The 26,929-nt window shown below is 38.2% G+C and overlaps 1 protein-coding gene across 18 annotated transcripts in view; it reads left to right on the top strand.

Moving 5' to 3' along the window:
- The window catches only part of SHISAL1 (shisa like 1), a 71,863-nt gene extending 46,527 nt beyond the window's left edge, over window positions 1–25,336 (top strand). For 5 of the 18 annotated variants that reach the window (XR_008451004.1, XR_008451005.1, XM_054073108.1 and 2 more), the window contains one exon: window positions 21,372–25,336. Coding sequence is in view for 10 of the 18 variants with exons in the window: in XM_054073096.1 (XP_053929071.1) it covers window positions 21,372–21,384 (13 nt within the window). In the remaining 8 variants the exon portion in view is untranslated. Of the gene's footprint in view, window positions 1–52; window positions 12,812–16,141; window positions 16,238–16,847; window positions 16,932–21,371 lie in introns of those variants that run through there. The other 13 variants (XR_008451002.1, XR_008451001.1, XM_054073087.1 and 10 more) reach the window with 8 other exon arrangements.
- Window positions 25,337–26,929: the final 1,593 nt, after the last annotated feature.

The raw sequence follows: 26,929 nt of genomic DNA on the forward strand, positions 1-26,929 counted from the left end.
TAAATAGCATATGTAAGTGCTTTTCATTTTATAATTTCTTTTCTTGTTCTAGTTTAAATGCTGTGAATTGGCAGTGAAACCAGTGACTGAAACAGATATATCAGAGAGAAAAATCAAGCAAGTCGTAGCATAAGAACCATCCCAAAGATGTTTAAACATTTTGTCATAGCAGATCACTTTATTATTTACTTGAGACAAAGAAGACCATGTATAGCCATAGTTTTGTTATAACTAAAGAAGCCTGGAATACATTATACATGCTGCTGGCTGCTCTGCAGAGGGCTTGCAGTATTGTTCAAGAAAAGGAAGGAAAATTGTTAATCTCAGAAACATAGAGCCCAATTCAGAATTGTGTTGCTTCATCATGTGGTGCATGGTATTTGTGGCCCAACTAATATTGATTTCTTCTTTAGTATGGAAACCATCTGAGGGCTGTCCAAAGACCTGTGTGATCTTGAGGTCCTGGTGGATATACCTTCTACCATCCAAATACCATCACAGACTGCAAATGAATAAGCTTAAACTGTTGTGGCTTGCCTCATGGTGGTTCCTCCAGGTCATCACTTAGGTGCATGAGCTGGTCTCTTCCACGCTCACTGGTCCATGTAAGAGTCTGCAGTCTGGTTAGCCTGAGCAGGCTTTTAACAGCTAGAGATCAAGCAGCAACAAGCAGCAGGCAAATTGTTACTACTGCTCAACAAAGTACAAGCCAGGGAGGTAATAAAATGAGATATTGTAAGTTGAGGAGTCAAAATCCTGGCTACTGAAAAAACTTGTTCTCACAACCACAGCAATTAATAATGACTTTAAAAAAAGGACAGATAACATAAGTGTGGGCCAGGGCAGCCTCGCGGAGTTTCTCCAATTCTCCACGTTCATGCTGTGAGAAGGGAACAGATGAATGTGATCTCTCTGCCTTGCTCTCGTGATGTTAAACTCCTCTCCACCTCCATCAAGGATGCAAATCAAGAGGAATGCTGTATTGAAATCTAACTTTGGCCTTGCTATTCCCTGCCTTTCTGCACAAGAGCACACAGAAGCAATGTCTCCTCTGTATGTGACCATGTATGTTATACTTCATGACTCACATTTTCAGAAAATTACTGGTTGTCCAGAATCAGGAAAAATATCCACACAACAGGGTAAGCCTGTGCTTATTTCATTTATGTAGTTGGAATGGGTTAGGCAAAGGCAGGTCTTATTAGATGTTGCAATCTACTATTGCTGTGAATTCTTCAGAGTCACATTGTCTTTCAGACAACAAATAGATTAGTTTTTAGCCCACTGCTATTTATCTGCTACTTGACACCTCCTTAAATTACTACCAAAGCATTTATAAACAAAGAGAGAAAAAAAGCCTGTAAAAATATTGGCAGTGTTTAGAAGCCAGCAGGTAACTGAGCATGTCCACAGCAACTGTGAGAAAAATGCAAGGAATGAATGGCTTTGCTGGTGGCTAAGAAGGCTGGGTGAAATAACTCCCTTTGATGCCAAACTTTGAAGCAGGATACAGACTATGACTGGAGTGAAATATACACATTCAGTAGGTCCTCTGGTTCTGTAATTTGTATGAGCTGCAGATGCAGTTTTGCCTGTGTTACCTAGCTTAGGACATTGGCACTGAAGTGGGTTAGCTGTGCAGTATGACCATGGCCATATTCCACCAAAAACATTAGGCACTGGGGTGTCAGGTGGGTTTTGTGCAGAGGTTGCTCTTAATACAAGACATTTACAGTAACAAAGAGAACAAAATTTGCGTCATTCCATTTTAAGTAAAATGTTTTGAAAATAAGATCTTAAATTTGTATTTGCAATATCACTACATTACACAGGATTACGATGATAATATTTTAAAAATGCGAAATTTTGCATCACAGGACAAAGCATAGTTTTAATTTACATCCTCTAGGTAGGCTTTTATGTTATACTCAGATTAAATATGGCAAACCAGAGCAGCTTTTTTTTTTTTTTTTAAAAAATGATGGAAAGTAATAAAATTGAATACTTATATACTGCTTTTATGAAAGAACTCTCTGGGAATTATCTGGAGAATCTGTCTGGTAACAGATATTAGGTGTGTTGGGCAACATCTACCATTATATGTGTGCTTCCATTCCCTTAAAAATATATTGGGTTAGAATAACAGATACTGCTGAATATATTTTCTTCTAAATATTCTTGTATGTTTACTAGGAATGGCCTAACTGTAAAAACAGAAAATACTTAAAACAAAAGCAAAGGTAAGGAAATCACATTTTGCTCCTAAAAGAGCCATATGCAGAAATTGGTTTTGCATTGTGTATCCCTTCTGCTGCCTGGCCTTCAACTTGTCAGGAACAACAGCGCAAACAGGCAGTGGGCTTGCAGTCAAATACCTCAAAATCTGCAGCACTTAGTCTTGTTTGCTTTTCTCAGTACGATAATAATGCAAATAAATGGGAAGATTTAATTTTTAATTTCATCATTTGCATTTAAATAATTCAAGATATGTAATTTACTGGATGCTTTCTTGTATTTAGAAATTAACTGTTAGCATGTGAAGTTAAACCAGTACACAAGGTTTCTGTCCATGTCAATCTGAATATCTTGATTATATAGTGTCTTGAATATAATGAATCCTTGTGTATACTGATAGACACCATGTCTTTTTTTATATATATGTAATACATATTGTTAATTTCGTGTCTTATTCTCGTTTTCCTTTTGCTCTGAAGATTATAGAGCCCATATTGCAACATTTATTTCTCTACACTCATGTTAACTGCAGATTCATTGGATATGGGCTGATTGATATTCTCTGTTCTAGCTGTTTCTCAGCCTTTCCATTAAACCGGGAGTGTCACACCCATCAGCTCATGAAGGTCTTTCTTTTAAATGGACTGTACAGTTGAAGTGATTTAAATTAACTTAAATGTGGTTATGGATTGTCAGAAAATAGCAATTAGAAGAAAACTGAGTAATTAAAAGATTATCTGAAGACTGTTGCTAAATGAACTCTGCACACAGAGAAGTGAAAGCTAGTAAAAATACTGTAAACCATTTCTGAACATAGTCCATATTTAAATTTTCCTGTATATTTGAGTAATTTTTTTGCTCAAAGATCCTTACCTCATTTACGTTATAACAAATCCAAAATGATGCTGCTGAAGTAGCAGACAGCAGTGTAAAATTCATGTGAAATGAAAGACTGCAATTAAGCCCACAATTGCATTGCATAATGTCACAAAACTATAGTGTCACACATGGGTATGTGTGACATCCCAAGTTTTGTCAATGGATTCCCTCATCTCTGTTAGAATTGAAACTGTAGTTTTAAACGTGTCTGTCCTTATTTTAGTAGTTACAAAAGTCCTTCCCCTTACATCCTCTTCTGTGCCATCTTTTCAATAGTAATTATAATAGCACATACACATTTTACAGTTTATGTATGCACTGAAAAATAAAACAATAAGGTTATTCCAAAGTCCTTCACTTAAGTTTCTCTCTGATAGTTTAGAATCTTATAACAGCTCCAGCCACTTTCCGAGTACAGCTGAATGTGACAGCTGAGCTTCATACCTATGTACATTCATGCAGTCCAGATGTTTCTCTCAATAGTACATCAAAGCTGGCTAGGCTGGCTGATTTCACTTTCATGTCTGCATCTAAAAAGCTAAGTCCGGCACTCTCAGTCACTCCTGCTTTAGATCTGTCAAATGTAACTGAAAATCAGCCTATTGTCTCTGATATGCTTTTAAGAGTAGCTGGATCTACAGTAGCAGAGGAGAAGGTTTAAAGCAGTGAGTAGCTCCCATATCTTGCATTGAGTTATGCAGTCTCAGCTGTGTTAAGCTTTAATTAACAGGGACCAAAACTTTTATTACATTGATAAAATTTGACTAATTGCTTTTAGTTTTCTAGACACCAAATAAGGCAGATGAACAAGCAAGTGACAGGGAGAATCAATCAACTGCATTGCCCAAAGATACTGCAAGTGGTTGAAGAAATAAAAGGGGAGATGTCAAGGAGCTGGAGTTAATGATCTAAACAGGCAAGCCTTCCTATACTTAGTAAAATTGCAACAGGATTTCTTAGTAGGAAATTTATCATAAATTAGAATTCTGAACTAAAAGAAAACACTTTTCAAAAAACAAATGGGGGAAAAAAGGAAGAAAATTATGGGTAGAATACTGTCTGTCTTAAGTAGGCTGTGCCCCAGAGAATTACTAAAACTGCCTGCAAAACAACTATCTATGTACACTCAGTGCTTTTAACAGAAGTGAGAATGAAGAAGCAGCAAAACAAATAAGAGTCTTTGAAGTAAAATCCCCTTGCATTCAATGTTTTGGAAAATCAACGCCAACATATATTTTGGATATCAAGAAACAGATAAATCACTAACTTTAGCAGTAACAAGCAGGTACTATTACTGAAGATTATGCACAGAACAATTTAATATTCTCAGAGTTATTATTAAACAAAAAGCCATATGTAATAAATAATCCTTATGCAGAGATGCAGCAAATCTTTGAGAGCATGCTAAATTTTAATGTGAAATGATGGTATACTATGGAATACCAGACAGTAACAAAATCAGTAAAAGCTTATGCGATAATGCTGAATGCATGACCATAAATGGTAACAAGGTCAGACAATTATTTGCAGTGAGAGCTGAGATCAAGGATCTACCACAGCATTACTTTTATTGTCACTATACCCTGATTAGATCATGACAAAGACAGCCACAGCAAGCAATTAGAGATTTCATCAGAGAAGTGATAAAACGTGTTTGTATGACCTTGGTTTTATAATGATGTTTCATTGCACAGTTCAGGAAAAGATCAACAATTAGACACGGTCAGTTTGTTCATTAGGTAGATAACAGATATATGACTGTTTACATTTGAAAAGCAAAACAGATCAAAAAGCATTGAAAACTGGGAAAAATAAAAGTCATTATACTGTTCATTAAGTCATGAGAGACTGCTGATGTCAATCAGCAAACAGTTTTCAAGACCTTAAAAGGTGTTTGAGAAGTTACGTGATCAACACTATCATACCCCTGTATAGACACAGATACCTACAACAAAAATTGTGAAAAAAATCTATTTGATGCAGAAAAAACATGCTGCTCAAAAGACACCAATATAAAATATTTCTTGGAAATTGGAGATGCTAAAGAGGTAAAACCAGTTAAAGACATTAAATGACAGAAATATGACAAATCTCACTAGAACACAATTGGAAATGCTGCTAATGTTAGTCCCATGCCAGGTGATAACAAACAGAACAAATGAGATGCATTACTTTAAGCATCAGAGAAAACAGTTTAATCAGCACAACACTACATAGCCTCCCCAGAGCAGCGTATAAGATATAAATGGTGGAAACTGGGCACTCATCATAAAATGAAGGATGATAAAAGCAACTGTAAAAAATAGATATTTGAAAAAATAAATAAACTACCTCACTTTACTTCTCAATAAGATAATTTGTTTCCTGGTGTTTGTATGTATTGACAGCCTTTACTTAGACTCCAAAGAATTTAAAAGGTGGAACAATTGTGAAGACATAACCATTTACAGTGAGTGTTAAATAAGTGGAACGATGTTTGCACAGCACTTCATGTGATCACCTGGCAGAAAAACAACTTATGGGCTCAAATCTAAAAAGGGACAAGGTCCATCTACAACTTTTCTTCTGAAGGACTGATGCTCTAGTACATGGTTGAATATTTATGTGCAAAGGAGCCTTTGTAGTTAAGGGAGTTGTATATATGAAGTAGCTAATTGTATCTCTGAGCTGAATTCTGTATTAGAGTAATTCCTTGTAGTTGTTCAAATGATGCTGCTCTGAGAGCTGACACACACTACACAGCTTGCCTTCCTTCCATTGAAAATCATTACTATTATGTAGTAGCCTGTGGAAAAGTAATTGCAGTGAGCTACATCAAAAATTACAGTAAACTAATTAAACAGTCATTAACTATATTCTGTGTTGACTAGTGATACAGATTTTAATCAGTCATGCAGAGAGGGAGGCAAACTTGTTTTCCACTGTATTCCAAACTTCTCCCCTGTGAAAAGTGATGAATCATAAAGAGCTGCCAATCCCGGCACCTTCCATCGTTCTTATGCTGACAGCTCATCTCCAGCACAGTATCACCTAAAAAGTTCTAAAGAAATTGTGATTGGAAAGCAGCCAGAGTTCACTCTCTTCAATCACCACTCTCTTCAAAACCTCCCAGACTTCTGTTATGCTGCTGAAAATAAAACTGAATCTAGAAAAATGCCTTCTTAATTTATATTTTAAGACATTTTAAAGCAAATTTGATAGGGGTTTGGGGGCCCAATTAAAAAGAGTCCTGTTGTTTGCCTGAACAAATAAAAAAAGAGAAAAATGTGGATGCATTTTTGTGGATATCTTAAAAATACAACCTAATCATGATGCTATTGACAAGAAATAAATTTGGTTTGGCATTTTGCAAACTCTTACTCATATTTATTCTTCTCCCTGGAAATATGTAAAGCAAAAGTAAAAATATTTGAAGCCATCCAACAACCATGCCAAGTACTTGGCTCGAGTAAGACCACGTGATGATGACAGCTATAAGGGGCAGGTTTTGGAGGAGTTAGAGACAAGTGAGATAACAGAAATTAAACATTAGGATAATGACAAGAGTAATCCACATCTTCCCGTTGTAAGTCCCAATCTTCCTGTGTTTGTTATTCTAACAAATGTTACCTGTGTGGGCAATCTATCTTCTTTTTTTCGTTCATTCCATTTAGATTACTGTGAACCTGGTCTAGTATGTTTAGAAAACAAAGTTAGTGAAAATTAGCTAGGAGACTGGCTAACATTTTCCCATCTTTCTTAAAGTCAGTTCTCATGACTACTGGCTATACTGGAGTTAACGTTGCTTTTATATACTATAGAAGTAAATGAGTACTTAATAGTCTGTAGTGTATTTATCCACACAGTGCATATGTGAGATAGTCAAGTTCTTTTATTTCCACTTGACACATGAGACTGAAAGGTTTATCTAGGGTCCCACTGGAAGTATTTGAACATACATCCATTATTGTAGTTTGTGTAAATTTTCTAATATTGCAGGAGCAAGAAATTGACGGCCCACCCCCAGTCTCATATTGCAGTTTCCAGAGGATCATACCTCCTTCCTATCTAGGAGTCAGGGACTGTGGAAGCATCTAGAGGACTGTAGCTTTGGGGTTCAACAGTCCCAGGTTCAGCTTGCTCTGCGCACAATCAAATGTGAACACTGATTCTTCTAGTTGGGTTTTGCACCTGACCTGGCATACTACGTGGAGACCACATGGAAGCCTATGAGTGCAGCATGTAGTCTAGTGCTTTGCAAGGTTCTAGTAGGCTGTCTAAAAGACGATGAAGGGCTCATTAAAGGATTTGCAAACTTTTGGCACTGCATCTAGTTTCTTCATATGCCTCTCCTGTATTCTGTAAAAATTTGAAAATGCCTTATGAAGATCAGATATGCAACTGTTTGTAATCTAGCTCTCAAAAAATGATTATACTTTGCTCTGCTTTAGTATTTGAAACTTAGCACACCTACCTGGGCAACAAAGTTACTGTCTCACAACACTGAGATTTTGTTTTATGTTGCCTAGCGACATAAGTTTTAGGTAATGGCACAAATCTCTACTGTACTATTCAAGGCATCACTGGTATAGAGCATCCTGGAACCATTTGAAATATCCAGTAAAACATTCATTAACTACCTACCATCCATTTCCTATACAGTATGATGGCTAAGCAAACTGATGAAATTCCTGAGTGTGTGAAGAGAAGATGCCAATTGAAGCAGGGAGCTGTTATCTCACTTAGCAGTGGTGAGACTGCTAGAGAGAAACATGCCTTCACTAGGGCCTGCAGCAGAAAAGAATTGTAATGGCAGATTGGAAAGCATTCAGAAAAGAGCTGCAGAGCTTGTTTGACTTTTGGGAAATCTGTCAAACTGAGAAGGCTGATAGAATAATAAAAGGTAATTTGATACAAGTCTGCAAATTCTTCGTGGCAAGGAAAGTTTGGATAATAGAGTACTGTAGCAAACCAAGACAGAAAAATCTAATATGTGGAAGATTAATTTTCATAAATCTTGACTGGCAATAAAGAGCAGGATTAACCTTAGTCATTATAACAGTCTAAAAGTTGAGCACCTACTAGATGTTTACGCACTCTCACTAACATATTAGAAGAGGCATTTCCATAAGACTATTCATTCCACCCTTCTTAGGAAGGCTTGCATCATTTGGATACTTTCCTGTATTGATTTCTTGTCATTATGCTGGAAGATGAGCTTATCCAAGTTACTAACATTTAACCAGCTGACGTGTGACCCTGGGATTCATCTCACCGAAGAGTACATTTCTTTTCAAAGCTGGCAATTCACCAAGGAAATGTCTTCAGATGCAGTAGGATATTCATGACTTGTGGTTTTAAAACTGGCAAAGGGGCTTGTGTTTTATAATCAAGAGTCACTGGATGGGAAGTTAGATCTGCACAGGAGGCTAAACTGAGGACCCTAATGAGAATGACTCCGTAAAATCTGATTTAGCTGGGAAATATGTGAGGCTTCATTCCCAGAAGACTCACAGCCAACATCAGTTTTCATAGAATTTTCTCTACTCCTGCTGGCCACACTCTTTCTGATACAAACCAGGATGCTATTGGCCTTCTTGGCCACCTGGGCCCACTGCTGCCTCATATTCAGCTGGCTGTCGACCAGTATCCCTAGGTACTTTTCCACCAGAAAGCTTTCCAGCCACTTTTGTTGGTTGTTATGACCCAAACATGGCATTTTCCTAGCATGTGTTCTCTTCAGAGCAGCCAGAAAACACAAGCCAACAACTGCACATCAAAAATCACAGAATGCGTTTTCCAGTTGCTTTATCTTGTACCATTAGAGAACACAGAGGCCAAACACGTGGCCTTCTTCCTCTCCACCTCTTCCAATAAATGCCTGATTATGCAGCTGCTGCATAATAGCTGCTGATGCCACTGAGACTGCACAGTGATTGCATAAGCACAATAAAGAATGGAAATCTCTGGGCAAAGTCTCATCTCGGCACCACCTGCCAAATCTTCATTGCTCACATTCTGCCAGCACCGAAGACCAGCGGTGATAGGAAAGCTGAAGAGCTGAAGATTATTTTTATGTGTAGGTAACTGGCTTCCAGTTTTATACTTGGAAATGCTGCAAGATTGTAGTAGACATAAGAACATGGACATAGCACAGCAAGATTCTCTGTTACAGTGTATGCATGTGATAGCTGTTGTTGAATTATTCATTCTGAATTATTATATTCTTTCCACCTCTCATCTAATATTAAGGTACACACCTGAAAATTACAATCATCAGAGGACAACCACAAGAAGCCTAAATGTCTGTCATGAAAAAATGAGCATACAGTATATCCACAATACAAAATGTACACACACAAACAAATAAGTAAATCATGAAGAATAATGCAGAACAAACAATTAACCACCAGCTGGCAGTCATAATTGTTCAAAAATTTCCATGCTTCATAAATAATCATTCAAACCAAGCCATACTAAGTGGAATATATCAGCTGAATGACGCCAAGCAAGCTTTGTTTTTCTTTTCTCTCTGACTCAAGAAATGCTACTCAGCAGGGGTCATACACCGTCACTGATCCATGCACAAAGATCCTACTGCAGCCAGAGGGCATTTTACACCCCAGCAGACCAGTATCTAGATGCAGCTGTGAGACAATTAAAAATAATAACCCACAGGTCCATACTGGCATCAAAGCATATTTCTTAGTAAAGCTGGCAATACAGCTCAGATACAGCTCAGAACGAGAAATTGTTTTCTTACTTATTTCTTTCTGCTAAAATTGTTCAAGGTCCTTAGCCTCTTCTCTTTCACCATCTCAACACATCTAGACTTCTCCTATGGCTTTTTACATGGGGAAGGCAGGGAGGAAAGAGAGAAGAGACATTTCTGCAAAAGATATTCTTTCTAGTATGTCTTCAGCACATAGTACAGTTTCCAGTAATGGTGTTGCAGATGTTACTCTTCTGCTTCTGGCGGATTTAGTAGTGGACAGGTACAGTTTGATTCGATGATCTCAAAGGTGTTTTCAAACCTAGTGATTCTACGATTCTAACTACAAATAAAGTTTAAAATTATTTATTGCTTGGATTGGTTTATTGGTTATGTGCAAAGAAACATATATTGGATCTACAACAGGAGGCCAAATAGTAACCAGATTAAATTGTAACAGCTTTACTCCTATTTTTTTTTATTGTTGCCATGGTACTTCTGCTAATGGTAAAAAGCTGTTCTATGCTCTTTTTTGAAGTATCTTCAGATATCTATTTTAAAAGAAATAGTTTTAGATTTCATACTGCTAGAAAAGCCACAAAATTAAATTGAGGGAAAAAAAAACATACACAGGAAGAACAGTTACAGAAAGCACAATAACCGATTTGTCCTACACTGAAATCTAGCTCTCAACACAGTAATTACTACATATATTTTGTTCAGCTCTGACTTGGAAGACTAGCCCTTCTCAATACTGAAAAGCGAAAATAGAAAATAAGGCTCTTTGGTAAATGAAATAAAAACTTCAAGAAAAACAATTTTTTTTCTGTATGCCTTTAAGATGCATTTCCAGAAATGAAAGAATTTCCTGTATTATGCAGAGGTAAATGAAAAATCTGATTTAACTGGGAGTAAATATACAACTCTGAGCTAGACCACAGGTTTGGGGATCAAAATTGAAGTGCTGAATGGACCGTTCTGCAATTACAGCAAGTTCAGCTTCTGGCAAGGCTAATGGAAGCAGCATTGTTTCGTCTCTGCTCAGGGAAGCAGTAGTTATTATAGAAGGATTTCATGTACAGGAGAGAAAAATGGCCAAAGGGAAGGGGAGTAATGCAGTAAGGCAAAAGAAATGCAGAGGCTATATGGGGACTGAGGAGCAGTTCCAGCATCCACAGGGACTCACTGTTTACCATGCTGCTGGGTGGCTATTGGATACAGGCACAGGAACTGGCCATCTTCCTCTTAAGACCACTGTTCTGCCTCCTCTGCCCCAGAAGCACCTACCTTGCTACCATGGGAATTACGAGCCTGGAATATTTCGTAGTGATAACAGGAATTATGGATGATCCAGCTGGGATTTGGTTCAAGCAGTATATTAATCTATTCTGTTTTGGAAACCAACTTTGCCACCTTCTTTCAAGTGGAATCTAGAAAATTCTTCTGCTTCTGACACAAATCCACTGAAATCTCAGTGGCTTCCAGTTTTACTGACTTCCATGGGCCTAGAAAGAAGTCAGCACCTTGAAGTTGTGCAGATAGTACCAAAACACTCAAATCTTGTGTTTGGCTAACCCCTTTCCTCCCTTTCAGCATGTTTCAACATCTCGATTTCCATGAATGTGTTTGTTTTTATCCTCTGTTGGACTTCGGGGCATGCTAAGTGGATAGAATTTTGCTGATGCCAAGGTAGCAAAGAGCACTAGGGCAAAAGATAATAAAGGGAGCAGGATATTCACCTGATGCAGGTTAGCCTGCTTTTATTTAGTTCAGTAGTTCATTCTTGAATTTTACAGGGACACTAAGAGACAGTTATATATAAAATGTGAGAGTTTATATACAGAAACAGATAAATAGATGAATAGTGGGCCAGATAAATAGTAGATACATACATACACATAAGTATGTATATACATTAACGCCTGCATGTGCACTCATATCACTATACAGATACTCGCACACTTCCTTACATAGAGCCATGTTTCTCCTTCACTTCCTAACCCTCTGTACAGCTCAATTAACTTCAGGGTACAAAACACATTCATCGTCCTGTATAATAAAACTACATTTAACCTCAGCTCTACGTTGCAATGACCTGTTACAACACTTAGAATTGACCGTCCGCATGAGTAAAGATCCTATATATTGAGTATGGCTTGCATAAACACTTTTAAATAATGTCCTTCATTTATAAATAAATTATTGGTCACTGTATTACAAATTAATTTAAAAAAAATTAAAAGATACTAGAAATAATAAAAGAATACATTGTATAACTGCCTTCCTTTCTGAATCAGGCACTACTGTTATATCAAAGCTTTGATGGTTTTGTTTTGTTTAAATATCCCTAGTAAAGTTTTTGGGTACATTAGGAGATTACACAAGCAAGAAATGGTAGTGTCCTATCAAGCATTGTACGTACATCACATATACATCCTGTGGCAAGTTTTACTGCTTGCTTTTTAAGCCTGGCTTTCAATTTATAGTGGATCTGTCAAATCCAACTTGTCAGCCAACATGAGAGGAGACCTTTGTCTCTTACCACGTACGTGAATTTTACATAGAAGGGCATGCTCTTGTAAAGCCTCTTGTACTTTTCATTGTGCACTCTTGGATCTTAGATGTATGGGTAGACACTGCTGCATAAGTGCTCAGCAAATATGAGAATACTCAGCTATCTTAGGTATGTCAAAGTCCCTTTGTGGGAACAGATTTTGAAAGCCTGTAACATCATGTTTTGGAAAATTAGGATGAGCTGAAATCAGAGACATTCGTATAATTCAGTCCTTACTGCTGATGTAGAAATATTCAGAAGTTCACAGATGTTTTTATAACCTTTTACAGCATTACCAAGATATTTCCCTGTGCAAAAAAAATTTGAGTATCAAGCTCTGCTCCAGAGAATGCCCATCTATTTACCTCATCACAGGAGTATGCAGCATCTCTTGGGGTGCTACAGTCACAAGCCTCAGAAATATATTTTTCTTGCCACTCAGCCACTGGAACTTCATGAGAGAAAAAAAAAAAAAAAAGTCCTTGGGACTGCACATGCACATGTAGGGTAAGAAGCTGCTTTTATTCCAGAGGTAGCTGTGTGTAAGGAAATACATACCTTGTTTTTTATATCGAAGTCTTTTAGTATGTCAAAGGTCTTAAAGACATGAATCAAATCTGCTCCTGAATAAACCTGAGGAAAGAAGGTTTCTAACTATAACATGGAGACTATAGAACAACTTCCATGCAGTGGTATTGGATTGTAAATAGCACGGAGATGGTTATATTTACACAGAAGATTATGTATTTGTAATTTATGATATGAGACTGAACATGATGGTAACAGAATCCATCCTAGCATTACACATTTTTATAGTTCAAGGGCAGTGGGACTACTCATGCCCTAAGTAAGATATGGGACCTTTAGGCCCCTGCACCTGAACTGATTACTCATCATTTCTTTTGAAGCCAGTGAGGATAAAGGGAATCCCCACAGCATCACTCACTAGACTTGGCTCGTTATCCCAGGAGGAGCATAATAGCTCTGCAGAGGTGCCCGTTTTTTTTCTGTTGACAATAAAAGAGCCTGAGGTGACTCACTGGAAATTAAGGCATCTAAACATTTTGGTGTCTTAACATTAGGTGAGATGAAACCTATTTATAGTATCTATGCCATTAAATTACATGTAACAATAACCTCCTTTCCAAAGCAACGTGCCCGCCCCAGACCTTAAAGAAGCAGGCAAAAACTGTTTTTTTTTTTTTTATTTCAGAAACTGTTATTCGCAGTAAGTAATATTTATTTATGTTAGCAACCCTATTGGTTTCACATCACTGTTCTTTTTAAATGAGAATTGTAAAATATGGCCTTCAGAGAAAATTGTATCCTATGTGGTTTCATTTCTCTCCCACAAACCCAATTGATGGGACAAAAGATTACAATTACAGATATTCCAGAAACTGTACGGGAAACCTGCTTTCTCTCTTAGGTTTGGTCTGTTAGCCAGGCAGACATATTAATAAAAAAATTTAAGCTGGCTGCTGTTTTAACACCTGCAGTTCTGGTAGAGTAGGTGCGGAGGGCAAGTCTTCACCTGCAGCAGCTCTCCAGACTTACTGCAAAGGCAAAGTATCCTCCTGCATGTCTGTGAGACAGACCTGGGATCCAAGCAGATCCCAAGCTTCATTTACCACAAAAGCAGCCAGATCATTGATAACAAGACCATATGCCATGCCAAAACCAGCACTGGTGCAGGGTCCTCCCCTTCATTGCAGAAGAGAGCAGGGACATAATTTCTAACTAGGTGCAATTTCTTTCTGAGGTCTCCAGCTACCAGCTCAGAGCACTGTCCTAGACACAAGTCTGAACTAGTGGACTCACCAGTATGAAGCCCAAACTGTTTCTCTGAAAACTATCTTTGAAGTCTATATTAGCAACAAGAAGTCATAGAATCAAATTTAAAAAGTAGTTTTAAATAAGCAAACAAAGACCTTTCACTTGTGTGACTAGCCTTATGTGTGACTACACACCACTGTGGGGCTTGAGTGTCATTAATTAGCAGGTCTTAACGTTTATTTTAGATTTAGTTGGGAAATAACCAAGAGTAGAGTGTAAATCCTTCAAGTTCTGTGTGTCTCTCTGGTATGGAGAGTACCTCTCATTTCCCCTGACCCATCAGCCTTTCCTCTAGAGGACAGCAGCACAGCAGAGGAGGTGGCCAGAAGCTCCTTCTATACAAGTGCCCAAGCCAGCCTACCCTCTGGGAAAGCAAGATTTTCCCAAAGTCTCTAAACCTGCTTTAAAGCAGCAAGTTCCTGCACCTGTGTCAGGACACTCCCAAGCTTAAATACAGGCTGAGTGGAGGATGGATTGAGGGTAGCCCTGAAGAGAAGAACTTGGGAGTGCTGGTGGATGAGAGACTCAACATGATCTGACTATGTAAGTTTGCAGCCCAGAAAGCCAACAAAGAAAGGGCTGTGTCAAAAGAAGTGTGAGCAGCAGATTAAGGGAGGTGATTTTCCCCCTCTACTCTGCTCTTATGTAGAACTTACCTGAAGTCCTGCCTTCAGTTGGAATCCCCAGCACAGGAAGGACATAGATCTATTAGAGCAAGTCCAGGGGAGTGCCGTGAAGGTGATCAGAGGGCTAGAGCACCTCCCATAAAAGGACAGGCTGAGAGAGTTGAGCTTCTTTAGCCTAGAGAAGAGAAGGTTTCTAAGCAGCCTTCCAGTATTTAAAGGGAGCCTACAGGAAAGGTTGGGGAGGGTCTTTTTATCAGGAAGTGCAGTGACAGGACAAGGGGTAACAGTTCTAAGCTAAAAGAGGATAGAGTTAGATTAGATACTAGGAAGATTTGGGTTTTTACTGTGAGGGTGATGAGGTGCCTGAACAGGATGCTCAGGAAACTTGTGGATGCCCCATCCCCGAATGTGTTCATGGACAGGATGGATGAGGCTTTGTGCAAATTCATCTAGTGGTAAGTGTCACTGCTTATGGCATGGAGGTTGGAATAGATGGTCTTTAAGTTCTCTTCCAACCCAAACAGTTCTATGATTCTATGAAAGCTACTGAGCAGCTGTCAGCAGTGATGTGAAGTGCAGTTTTGTTTTATATCCCCAGTCCTTATGGGAGTTATGCAAGCTTAATTCACAATAAAATAGGTGAGATTCTTAAGAAATGGAGCAAGCAATTTAAAAGCCAGATTTACCAACACTCATAATGTTATTAAAATGAAAATATCTTTAAAGTTTCTCTGCTTTATGATTTGTGCATTTGAATTTTTTGATAGTAACCCTTTCTCAAGCATTGTAAACAGTCATTGCTACTTTTGAGTACATTGCTGCAGTACTCCAATATCTAAGACAGCTGACAACATTCACTTTTGTAACATATTAAGACTTTGGGTAGTAATTAGCTTCCACAACACAGATGGGCAATCATGCTTTTAAAGTGCAATGGCCTATTTCCCCACCTCTCTTTCCCAGGTACAAGGGAGAATAACAGTCTGACAGGTAACGTGCAACCCGATTTCCAGTGACTGGTAGCTAGGACCTATTTCACCGCACTTTTGACTTTGTCCCATTCATACCTTATGTCTGACTTGTTTCTCTCAGAGTACACCATTGTACTTATGCTAATACATTGCAGCATGAGCAAATGCGTTGTTGTAAGCAAAATCCAAAGCAACTGCTATAATCCAAATGGTTTCTTCCTCCCTACTACATTATAGTGGCTTGTCCAGCATGAATTAGAGAAAGTAGGCTTTCTGGAGCTTCAGTAGGACTACTATAAATTTAATATAATCTTTATCCCATCCTAACAAAAACTTTTGTTCCTGACAGCCTTGTGTGTGATGAAGTACCTAGCACATCCCAGCACTGCTTAGAGTATGTTGCAGAAAAGTTGTAAGTAGGTCTCATCTTTCCAGAAGACATGAGGTAAATGCATGTTCTTCCACTCACTGTTGCAACCAACCTATCTTTTGCTTGCTGCTTTTAAATAAGGATAGAGATTTACAAGTGATGATAGGAAAATGGTAGGTTATGTCCTCCAAAAGAGTAGTACAGCAGAGAAATCCTGCTGAGGAAATCTCTTGAACCAACAGGGAAGTGCTTAATCTCCTGAGCACTTTAATGCTACACTCCAGATCCATGACTCACACAAGCTGAGGTTCACAGTTCTCCACTGTGGTTACTCCAGAGCATGTAGGAACCTTTGTAGTTGCCGTTCACACCTGCACTAGGCAAGTTGCAGACCACTAGCTTAATACAGCTGGTGCCTGTACTCAGATAGGAACTCCTCCAAAACATCCCCACAGATTATGATCAAAATGCAACAAGCCCATCTGTCCCAGGCCTCGCTGAGGCTTATGGGTCTGTTATGAAGTCCCATGGTGTTTCTTGACTACTGATGGATAGAAACATCTCAGACATTTCTGAGTATTTAGCAAAGGGATTCTCTCAGTTGGCCCTAGTCATATGTCCCCTCAACCAGGGCTGATTTTTTTTTTCTTGACACATATAATTTATTTCCTCTTTCTTTTCTTAGGTCTGCAGGAAGTGATTTCTTAACTCTGATGAATCTGGCATGTATTGCACATTTATTCTATTTAATCTCTAATATATTCCTGAGGTATTTGCTTTCAAACATATTTTGACATTTTTCTCCACCTTTGCAAAATTGTCAGCTAGGTAGGAATAACATTTGAGTTGAAAATTCAGAGTCTGGTTTTTGTGTTGAAAATGTGTCTGAGTTCTGTGGCACCAGTTGTCTGCCTTCCCTGAGCCAGCTATTTTGGAAACATTAGCGAAGTGGTGGTCATTTTACATAATAGATGTGACAAAATTGATTTGCCGTCATTTAAGGCAGTCCTCTCATCTGGCCTCATGCAGTCCGTCATTTAGATTTGCTAGATTTACCATCATTTAAGGCAGTTCCTCTCATCTGGCCTCATTTCACAGCTAGACCAGTGGAGAATTTGTGCTGTGTCAAAGGCGATGTAACCCAGTAAAAGGTCACTCAGCCTGGGGATGAAAATAGGGGCTAAACCATTGCTCCTTTATGGCAAGATGGCAGCATCCAATGCCAGTGCTTAATGTTGAAACACTCATAGTCAATTGAAAAACCCAAAACATTCAACCCTTTGAGTACTGAGCCAACCTGATGCAAATTTTAGTTGCTATTGAAGTTTTCCTTGCATCGGAAACAATCTTAGCTGCTTTTATTTTCTTAGCTGCTTTTCTTTTCTGCTTTTATTCTTAGCTGCTTTTATTTTCTCCCAAAGAAAAAGAAGATAATGAGCCTCACCTAAAATGTTTGAGACCTCCTGCTTTCTTTCACAGAAACAAGAGAGCCAAACTGAGATTTCCCCAGCAGCATTCATTATGGCAATTCATGACTTCTGAGAATTAGACTTGGTAACCCAATTAGCCTTTCAGCATATGTTTTGGGTATAGTAATATATACTATGTGTAATGTAGCCACAGGAGTGCATAAAAGCCAAGATATGAAAATTATTTCCCTGATCTTTGGCAGACCCCATGGACAAAGGGATTAGATTAGGTTTTATTTCTTTCTGGTTTGTAATACATTTATACAACTGAATGGCTTTTCATTTGGTGCTTGTCCTGCAATTCATTTCTCAGATCCTGTCCTTTCAATTTCCTGAGGCTTTTTTCAAAATCTATTGCATTGTATTTTTTCCTCCCTTGTCCTTCCATTTATGGGGAAGGACATTTCTATTGCCTGTAATAATCAGTGTATCTACCAAGATTGTCTTATTACAGAAGGGTGTTTGTTAGCCTGGTATCCAAGCTCTTCCTATGAACAGAGAGTGAAAGCTTTTCTTCCACTCCCAGCATGAACAGATCTGAAGGCATTGCATCAGAATCTCAGCAGGCACAGGCCAGTGCAGGTCTGCTTAGATCAGTGTAATACAATTTTATGCCAGAGCATGATATGGACTTTTGCAGAGAACATCTGCTTTGTTATTTCAGGTTTGAAGAAACTGTTGTGATTGATAGTGCTTTTATGTGAACACTAACTTAGCAAGAGGCCCTAGAATGGTGAATGCAGCAGCTGTTAATTTGTCAGAAAATTACAAAAGTCCCTGAAAAAATGTTTGGTCTCCAGAGGCTCTGAATCATCGCTTCATTATTAATGGATGCCATTTTTTTCCAGTGAGTCTAAGCCACCATGCAAAGTTATTGCTGTGGAAGTGGAAGCAATCTTTTAGTTAGCTACTTCCTTGCCAGGCAAGGAAAATCAATGCAGCTTGACTGGGTGCTGTTCAGTGAGTGGTCAGGTAGAGCAGCAATGGCAATGACAATAACCTTTGCTAGTGAGTATGAGCAACCTGAACCACCTCCAGAGCACACGCTTCAGCTGTAAATATATTTAAATCTTGTAGAAGTGACCAGAAGTGACAAATATAGGGTTTCTATTGCCAAGCACACTGTGTTGGAAGGCTGGGATATAATACTCCGGCTAACTGCACTTGGAAATTAACATTTATCTTTCTTAGGAAAATGCAAGTATTGTCAGTGATCCTACTATTACTAAAGGATCTGAAGCAGTACCTCTCAACTTCACTGGTCCAGCCATCAATCAGTCAATCACACATCCTTCTTCACTTTTCACTAGAGGATCTTTTAGCCTGGTATCTGTCCTGTCAGTGTTTGGTTTCAGGCAGAAGCTATTGGTTCAGCACCAGGCTCAGTCTGGAGCTCAGAAAACGCAGGCTGAGTATTTCATACTTGATATAAGAGGCTTTCAGAGCTGAGTGTGATTTGTGTTGTTGGCACTGCTGTTCATATTCTCCCATTCATTCTCCCATAGCTTTATACACACATTAAGGGAACTGGCAGGGAATTGAAACTACTTGCATGAGTGACATTTTGTCTTCTATGCTGCATACAAATATTCATAAACTTTCCTATAGTCTCTGAATCCGGGAACTCTCATTTTACACCACTTTGGTGACACTCTTGATTTTTACATTAACCTTGGAATAAGGATCTGGCCAAGAGCAACTTTGGGACTCTTAGGTATAGGAAAAGAAAAACGTGACTGATGGGTCTGACCCGTTTTAAATTGCATTCTGTCCTGGAGCACACAAATGCCTGCCCTACTTGCTCTATCTCTAAACATTTATTTTTAAATATATAAATAAATAAAAGAAGCCACTTCTTTTTGAACAATCTAGCCATTTAAATTATGCAGATTGTAGATTAGTAAAGCATTTTATCTGAGCTAAAGCACACATAGAGCTCTACAGAAAACTGAAAAGAAATAACTGAAGGTGCTGTGAAGAATGTAAGTGGCTCTAAGCCATAGTATGTGCTCATATTTTTCAGTTTGTCTCTTCCTTTATATTTTTTATTTATAACTAAGTCTCAGGGATACTCTTCTAGATACAAACAACTTGTTTGAAGAGACGAGTTTTCATGTTTTGTTAGTATCTGTTTGTACAAACATCAAAAAAGGACAGTGACAGAATGAAACAACACAAAGTAGGTTTTTTGTCATTCTAACGTGAATAAAGCTGCTCAGGCTATTGATTATTAGAAAGCAATTAACTGTCAAACTTTGACATAGGCTTTATTTGATGGAATTTGGGGTGAAGACTTCAATCCTCAGAGGTAGTTAGGAGATAATTGCATATTTCTGCTCAGAGGTCCTCCCTGGATAGCAGTACTAGGAGAAATTCCTAAGTCTGAATTAAGCTAATACACTTGAGCAACAGCTCAAACAGCTCAAGTGGCTGCCTACATGACTGTGCAGTTCTGAGAAGATTCACCACTGCAATTTCAACGGAGTTATGCTGATGCAAAATTTGAGACTCAAGACTCATATACTGAATAGATTTGATGGATAAACACTAGATGTCCTTAAACATGCTGTTTCCCACAGATATTCTGCTGTCCGAACCGGATGTTTATTTATATTTTGTACATTAATGGCATGCAATGTGTATAACATAGCATGTAGACTTGGGAATACCCACTATGCAAAGTACTCTGTCTGGTGGGCGAAGTAAATAAAGTATTGTGGCTAATAGGATACCAAATTATGCCTCTAACAGCTTGTATTCATACTGTTATGCTTGCCTGCCTGAGCAAACAGATGCATTGCTTTAATTGATTATGATGATTACTAGTCTTGGTCTACCTCAAAACTTTCCCTAGTTGGGCTTTCAGCCAGTTTACCCACTCTCCCCCATATTTCACATATTGACAGATCACATAGCCTTGACATACACACACTCTGCAGAAGGTGAAGATGGCCAGATTTAAAGCATTTTTTATGTCTAGGAAGCACTGCAAGCAAAACTGAAGAAAACCTACAACACTTCTTTGAGAAAAACAGATGAATATAATATTTACTTATTTGCATATGTGGAAATATAAGTGCATTTTCTCATCATATGAAAGGAATAGGGGCTAGAGTAAGCAGCATGTGCTTGGTCCGATGCATACCTTGGTAACAACAGCAGTGGAAAATGCAATGCCCTTTGATAAAGGTGTTTACTGTATGGTCACAGGCATACTTTACTCATGTAAACAGCTGTCCAAGGAAATTGAACAATAGCCGTTCTTTGCATTTCCTCTTTCACATTTTCAGGCAAGTATTTGATCTTTTCATCTCACAGGCAGCAGACAACACAACAATGTGGAATGGGTACATTGGCATACATGCAGAAAGAGGGATGTGGGGTGAAATCTGATTTTGCAAACCTAATGCGTGATTAATGTTTTGCAGGGCCAGGACCAATTTAATACGAACAGGAAGAAACAAGATTAGCCTCTTAGTCTGTCTGTATAGAAAAAAGAGAAGGAGAGTACAACTCAAATACATATCACTCAAAATCATACTAGGCCAAATAAAGCTAATCAGGAAAGGCAGAGGCCTCCTAACACCTCTTCTTTGTTGTCATGCTTTTTCTTCCTCTTTCCTGCACCCTCAAATTAAACCCACAAACTGAAAAAACTATAAGTTTTTCTTTACAGAAAATACTTTGATGTTGTGTGCTTATGAAACATTATGGGAACTTTTGTGGTTTATGTCTTCCAGAAATTTATATTGATGTGCCTCAAGATGGGAGAGGTAAGATCAGACTTCAAGGAGCAACTTTCAAGAAAATCAACCAAATGACAAGAATTGAAAAAAATTATGGATAAGCAGGAGAGAGAAGGACTACAAGAGGAAGATTGAGCAAGTCACCTGAAGAGAAACACTGTTCAGACAACTTCTATAGGCAAACAATATAGAGTCTCCAGAAGAAGGTAGTCTGTAAGCAATATTTTAATTCTAGAGTGACTATATTATCTCTGCAAGGAAGCGTCAAATTTGAGAAAATGCTCAAGAGGAAGAAAATTAAGTTGCTCTGGTAAACCCACACAAAGATGGAAAAAGATCACGAGACAAACTTTTGTTAGATAACTTTTCTTTGCCTCCCCATCCATCTATTGCCATTTGAGCCTAATCTAAGTGTCAGAATATTGAATGTGACTTTTTACAAAGTTCTCTGGTAAATCTTTTCTTACAATAGAGTAGATGCTGGCAATACCTGTCACTGTTATGCCTATTGTCATGTCATATGCATTACAAGGTAAGTAAAGCCCATTCTTCTAGTCTAATTGCAGGGTAGCAATCATTTCAACTTCAGTGCACATTTTAAGATCATTGGCAAAGGTCCTGCTAGGACATCAAACATCTGAGCACAACTTGGCTTCAGTTTCACACACTTTCCTGAAGAGGAGAGTTTTATCAAGAAGCATCATAGATGTCCCATTCCAGCCCCAAACTCCTTGAACCTGAAAGATAAACAGAATAGAATCAATACACTCTGTTATTTCAAAAGCAATACCATTGTCCCTCTACTTTACAAGGCAATAATCCAATTCCCACAGCCACCAACTGGCTTCAGAGTTTACCCTTCAATGTAAGAATTTGTTTGCAAGCCAGAAGAGCAATGATGCTACCACAGAATTATGTGAAATACTTGGCCGCTAGGTTACAATAACTTGACTTAATTTTCCACATGACAGGTTTATTTTAAAATCATACGGTATCAATTACATGAGCAAATCCTGTGAAACTCAGTCATCTAAGATATATACGTGGAGAACCTGGCAACAACAACTAACAGAGGAGTTCATCTAAAAGTCAACTCAAAGCCATGCTAATGCCAAATTAATCCTTCATGCCTATTATTTCATCCTGCAAATCCGAATAACTTTAAAATAACAATATATTACACTGTATAACCAACATGAAGAACACTTTGTCAATGAACAATCAAGATTTCATTTTGTACCTCTTTGATTTGAGCACATTTTATTCTTCTGTTGAACTCAAAAGGGATAAGACTACTGAGTGGTGTGAGCTAATTCACAGCTACCAGAATGCATAATGGCACATAACTAAAGTCACTGAGAAATAAATGATGCTACGGGAACCAACAAGGCTGGAGAGCATAGGACTGTCCAGTCTTCAAAGAAGGCCCAGTCTTAGTACGATACCAATATGATTATTCCTTTTCTCTTCAAACCAACTCGTAAAAAATGCCAAGTATCACTAAGTAAGGGCAGGCAACAGCTAACAAGAAAGAATCCAAATGCCACAGATAGGAGTGTCACCCTGCAGGCATTAGACTCCATCCTGTTCTAGGTAAGCATAAGGCCTGGCCTATCCTCTCGCTTCACAGAAGCTCTGCATGCAACTCGGCCTGTAGAGTTGCCATAACAGAGCTGCCGCAGTACTACTGGGGTGTTTTACATTGAGGGAAACACAACATTTCAAATAGAATGGAGCCAGTATTTTTTTAAACTTTGATTCACACTAAACCTAAGAGATTCTAGTTTTCTAAAAAGGACATTTCGTCAGACCATTGCAGAACCATTCAAATCACTTCAGCAGGGAACAAAAAGGATCTGCAGCATAGCTTGCAGTAAGTAGCTTGCAGTTACTGGCAGATAGTCCAAACCACACTCTCCTTGATGTTGGGAGCTTCAGCAGGGTCGGAGCTTCTGGCAGTGGGAGAGCTGATCCTATGAGATGTAAGGGAATGCCTGCTTTCAAGAAAAGCAAAGGAACACAACTACCTGGTAGCACATCCATGCCTCTGCCAGCATTGTGTCTTCTCCAGACTCCCACACTGGCTCCAAGATCCATAAACCCTGTAGACACCCAACAAAGTACATATCTACAGCAATCAGTCTTACCTTGGTGCTTTGCAGTAATTGTTTGTTCCCTTTACCTTCTACCAGCACCTACTTTCATTGTGAGGTGATGACCACTGCAGAGAGCTTTGTAAAAGGCTTATGTTCATGAAGGAATTTGTATTAGATACTGGTTTGTGTGACTTACTGTATTTTGTAAGGGTTTTTTTCCCTTTGGGAATTGTGCGTTATTAATGAGCAGTTTTATGCTTTACTTCTGGTACATGTATACCTTGTAATTGCTGTGCTTTTTATTTGTTTGTTTGGTTGTTTCTTTTATTTTCTTTACAGAGCCAGTTAATATAAAACAGATACTCTCTGGCTAAATTTCTGATTTTGCCTATCAATTTATTTATGGATAAATTCGTGTAGCTGATGAACAAGTGTTCATCAATTGGATTGTTATAATCATCTGATAGCCTCTCAAGTGTAGCAGAGTGTAAGACTGAATAAGACTAATGCTCACTGGGCCTTAAACTAAAGCTAAATAGTACACCACACGTTTTGCTACCACCATCACTTTCAGCCCTTCTCCCTTAGCATTTGGGATATTGTAGAAGAGCACTGGCTAGACAGTTAGCTGAGCGTCTCAACCATCTATGTAGCAGTGCTCTGATATACCTCTGCGTTCACCTAGTCAGAATTATGGTAAACAAGATAAATTGCAATGAATTCCTCAGTTGTTTCTGCAGAAAGAGGCTGGTTCAAACACAATATCTCTCTAAAAGAAAAGACTAAAAGAAATATATTTTCCTCTTTGTCCATCCTGATATAGTTTGGAAAAGTAGAGGACAGAAAGTTAACATTTACCGAAGCGTATCATTACCTTGTACACTGTGTTTAGCAATGGCAGCTGACTGCCTTCAGTGGCTATTCATGACCTTCGTGCTCCAGAAGCCTTCTTCCTTGTCCAATTCATTTTCTGTCTTCAGTTTTACTGGGAACTGAGTGTCCAACTTCTTAGTAATTGCTGTGTGTAAGATAGGACATAAAAAAGATAAGTTATAAAGCTTGTGCAGGATTTAGTGTTGTAATTAACCATCTTTCGTGCCTGGTTATTGATCTTACAAAAACACAGAGTGAAAACAATCTGGCCTCTATATGTATACTTCAGCATATTGTAGCAGCTATTTTAGATAACTGGTTTTAATAGTTTTATTATGACTGTAATTTCTATAAGAGGACTGTCCAGTTGAAGAAGCGATGTCAAAGTGATTTTTTTGTAAAGTCAGTTCTGTCTCTCCACCAGTGATGGTGTATGAGAAGTAAAGCGACTAAAACAAAACCTACCCACTCAGCAGGAGTAAACATCTTTTCTCAGCCTTGAAAATTCTCTTGTATAAGACAGGCATTTCTTCTAGTCCTCCTTTTACATATATAGTAAATCACTAAGAAGATAATATATACAGCAAAATAGTCTATTTGAATAGTCAGCTGTCAAATTTTAGGCTAAGTAAGCTAACTAGCAATTCCAGGGTTGCAGTAATTTCTCATTCTTTATTAATACATTGACAAGAATACCATTTACATAACACTCGATGTTTAAAATCAATACGTGCCAGTGTCCAGTGATTTGCTAATCTAGTTTTTGATCTAATCCTGTCCTATTTTTTTTGCAGCATTCTCTAACTTCATATTATGAATCATGTTGTCTTTCTAAAGTGATTGCCAAGCAAACCAAAAATGTGTTTTACACTGCTATTGCACTGCTCTTGTCTTTATATACTGTAGTTTTTATAAAGATGTCCTTAGGTTTTAATAAATGAGTGTAATGTAAACTAATCTCTGTAATAAAAATTGTTTTAATGTTTCAAAGACTGTCTGGAATATCTGTAGAGATTTGAGTTTCCACTTTTTCCTGTGGCTTCAAATGTCATGTCTTCCTTTTTACCTGCAGGGAAGCCCTCATATAAGGGTACTCCATGGTTTATTCAAGCAGTTTATACAAGGGGAAGTGAAGAGAGTTTATTTAGTACAAAGATTGTTGCTTGGATTTGGAAGAACCCCCCCAAACCAAACGACACCATAAAAAAACCACTAACGCCGTAAGGCCATTGCATAAGTAAATAGATGGTCCATTTAGTCTGCATCATATTTCCAGCAGTTGCTAATACCAGATACTTAACAGGGAAGCGTGAGGTATTGAACAGAGACTCAATAAGCAATAAACTTAATCTTAACACTACTTAACACTGGCTGTGATGGCCAAATGTGCAACTGAGGAGAAAACAAGCAACATTTTGATTTCCATGCACAAAATATTCTGTCCGACATGGATGTTATAGTAGGTCTGCCTATTCAGCTGAGGCAAGGGTGAGTACAGTTTTACTTGCTTTGTACAGAAGGGCAGGAACAACAAATCACAAGGGCAAGAGATTTTTTTTTTTTTCCTGCCAGGCTGAAGGATTCAGACATCTTTTCCAGAAAGATTTAGACTTCCCAAACACACGATGTTCTCCAAGGTCCCTTTGTCACCTATTGTTTAGGAAGCATCAGTGCCAATGTTCTAAAAATATTAAGCATGCTGAGCTTATATTTTGGCTTTCAGACCAGTAAAAGGGAACATTTTTGACAACTGGATTATACACACACACACAAAGAAAAATCTAACAAAGATACAGTTGCTATTTCCTGTTGGCAGTTTTCCTTATACTTAGAACTTTTCCTCCATCCACCCTGTCCTCAGTAACATTTCAGCAATGTGCATGAGGAGTCAAGGTGCTAGCACAGCGCACAGGCAAGAGAGGGATTCCTGGGGGTCTTCTCACCTCTCGGTACAGATTGCTTCCCTAAACATAAGCAGTTCTTGCTAGAGGACTATTCTGTGGCTCCCAAGCATAAGTTTTCCTCAGTTGTCCTGTCCAGCACTTGTCCTTCTCGTTTCACAACAAATCTTTGATGTCTGAGTGAAACTCTGCATTTACAGACACACGGCGTACTTTTTCACATTACAGGTTATGCTTTCAATATCAGATCACTAACACCAGACTATAACAGACACAAACACATCCTGTGCTGCAGGAATACACCTGAATAGTCAAAAATACAGAAATTTTTAAGTGAAATTAAAAAAAAAAAAAAGAGAGAAATCCTTTGTAATGTCAGTTATTTCATGTAACACTTTTTATTCCTCCAACTTCCATAACTACACTCAGCAGCTCAAAAATGGAAAAGGATCATTTTCGTTAAAGTGGCATTTCAATAATACTTCAGGTTTTTGCAGCTGTAAGAGACTACAGTTACATCCCACTGTGCTAGGATTTATGGAGACATATCAGAGAAAGAAAAAGAGAACAGAAGACAGTTCTAAAGTTACATAAATATATAAAAATACAAATAATTACAACCCAGTCCTGTGCTCAAACCACACTGGTGATTATGAATATAGCTAAATTTACATGAAAAAAA

The sequence above is a fragment of the Cuculus canorus genome, chromosome 1 (genome assembly GCF_017976375.1).
Source record: "Cuculus canorus isolate bCucCan1 chromosome 1, bCucCan1.pri, whole genome shotgun sequence".
Classification (NCBI taxonomy): domain Eukaryota; kingdom Metazoa; phylum Chordata; class Aves; order Cuculiformes; family Cuculidae; genus Cuculus; species Cuculus canorus.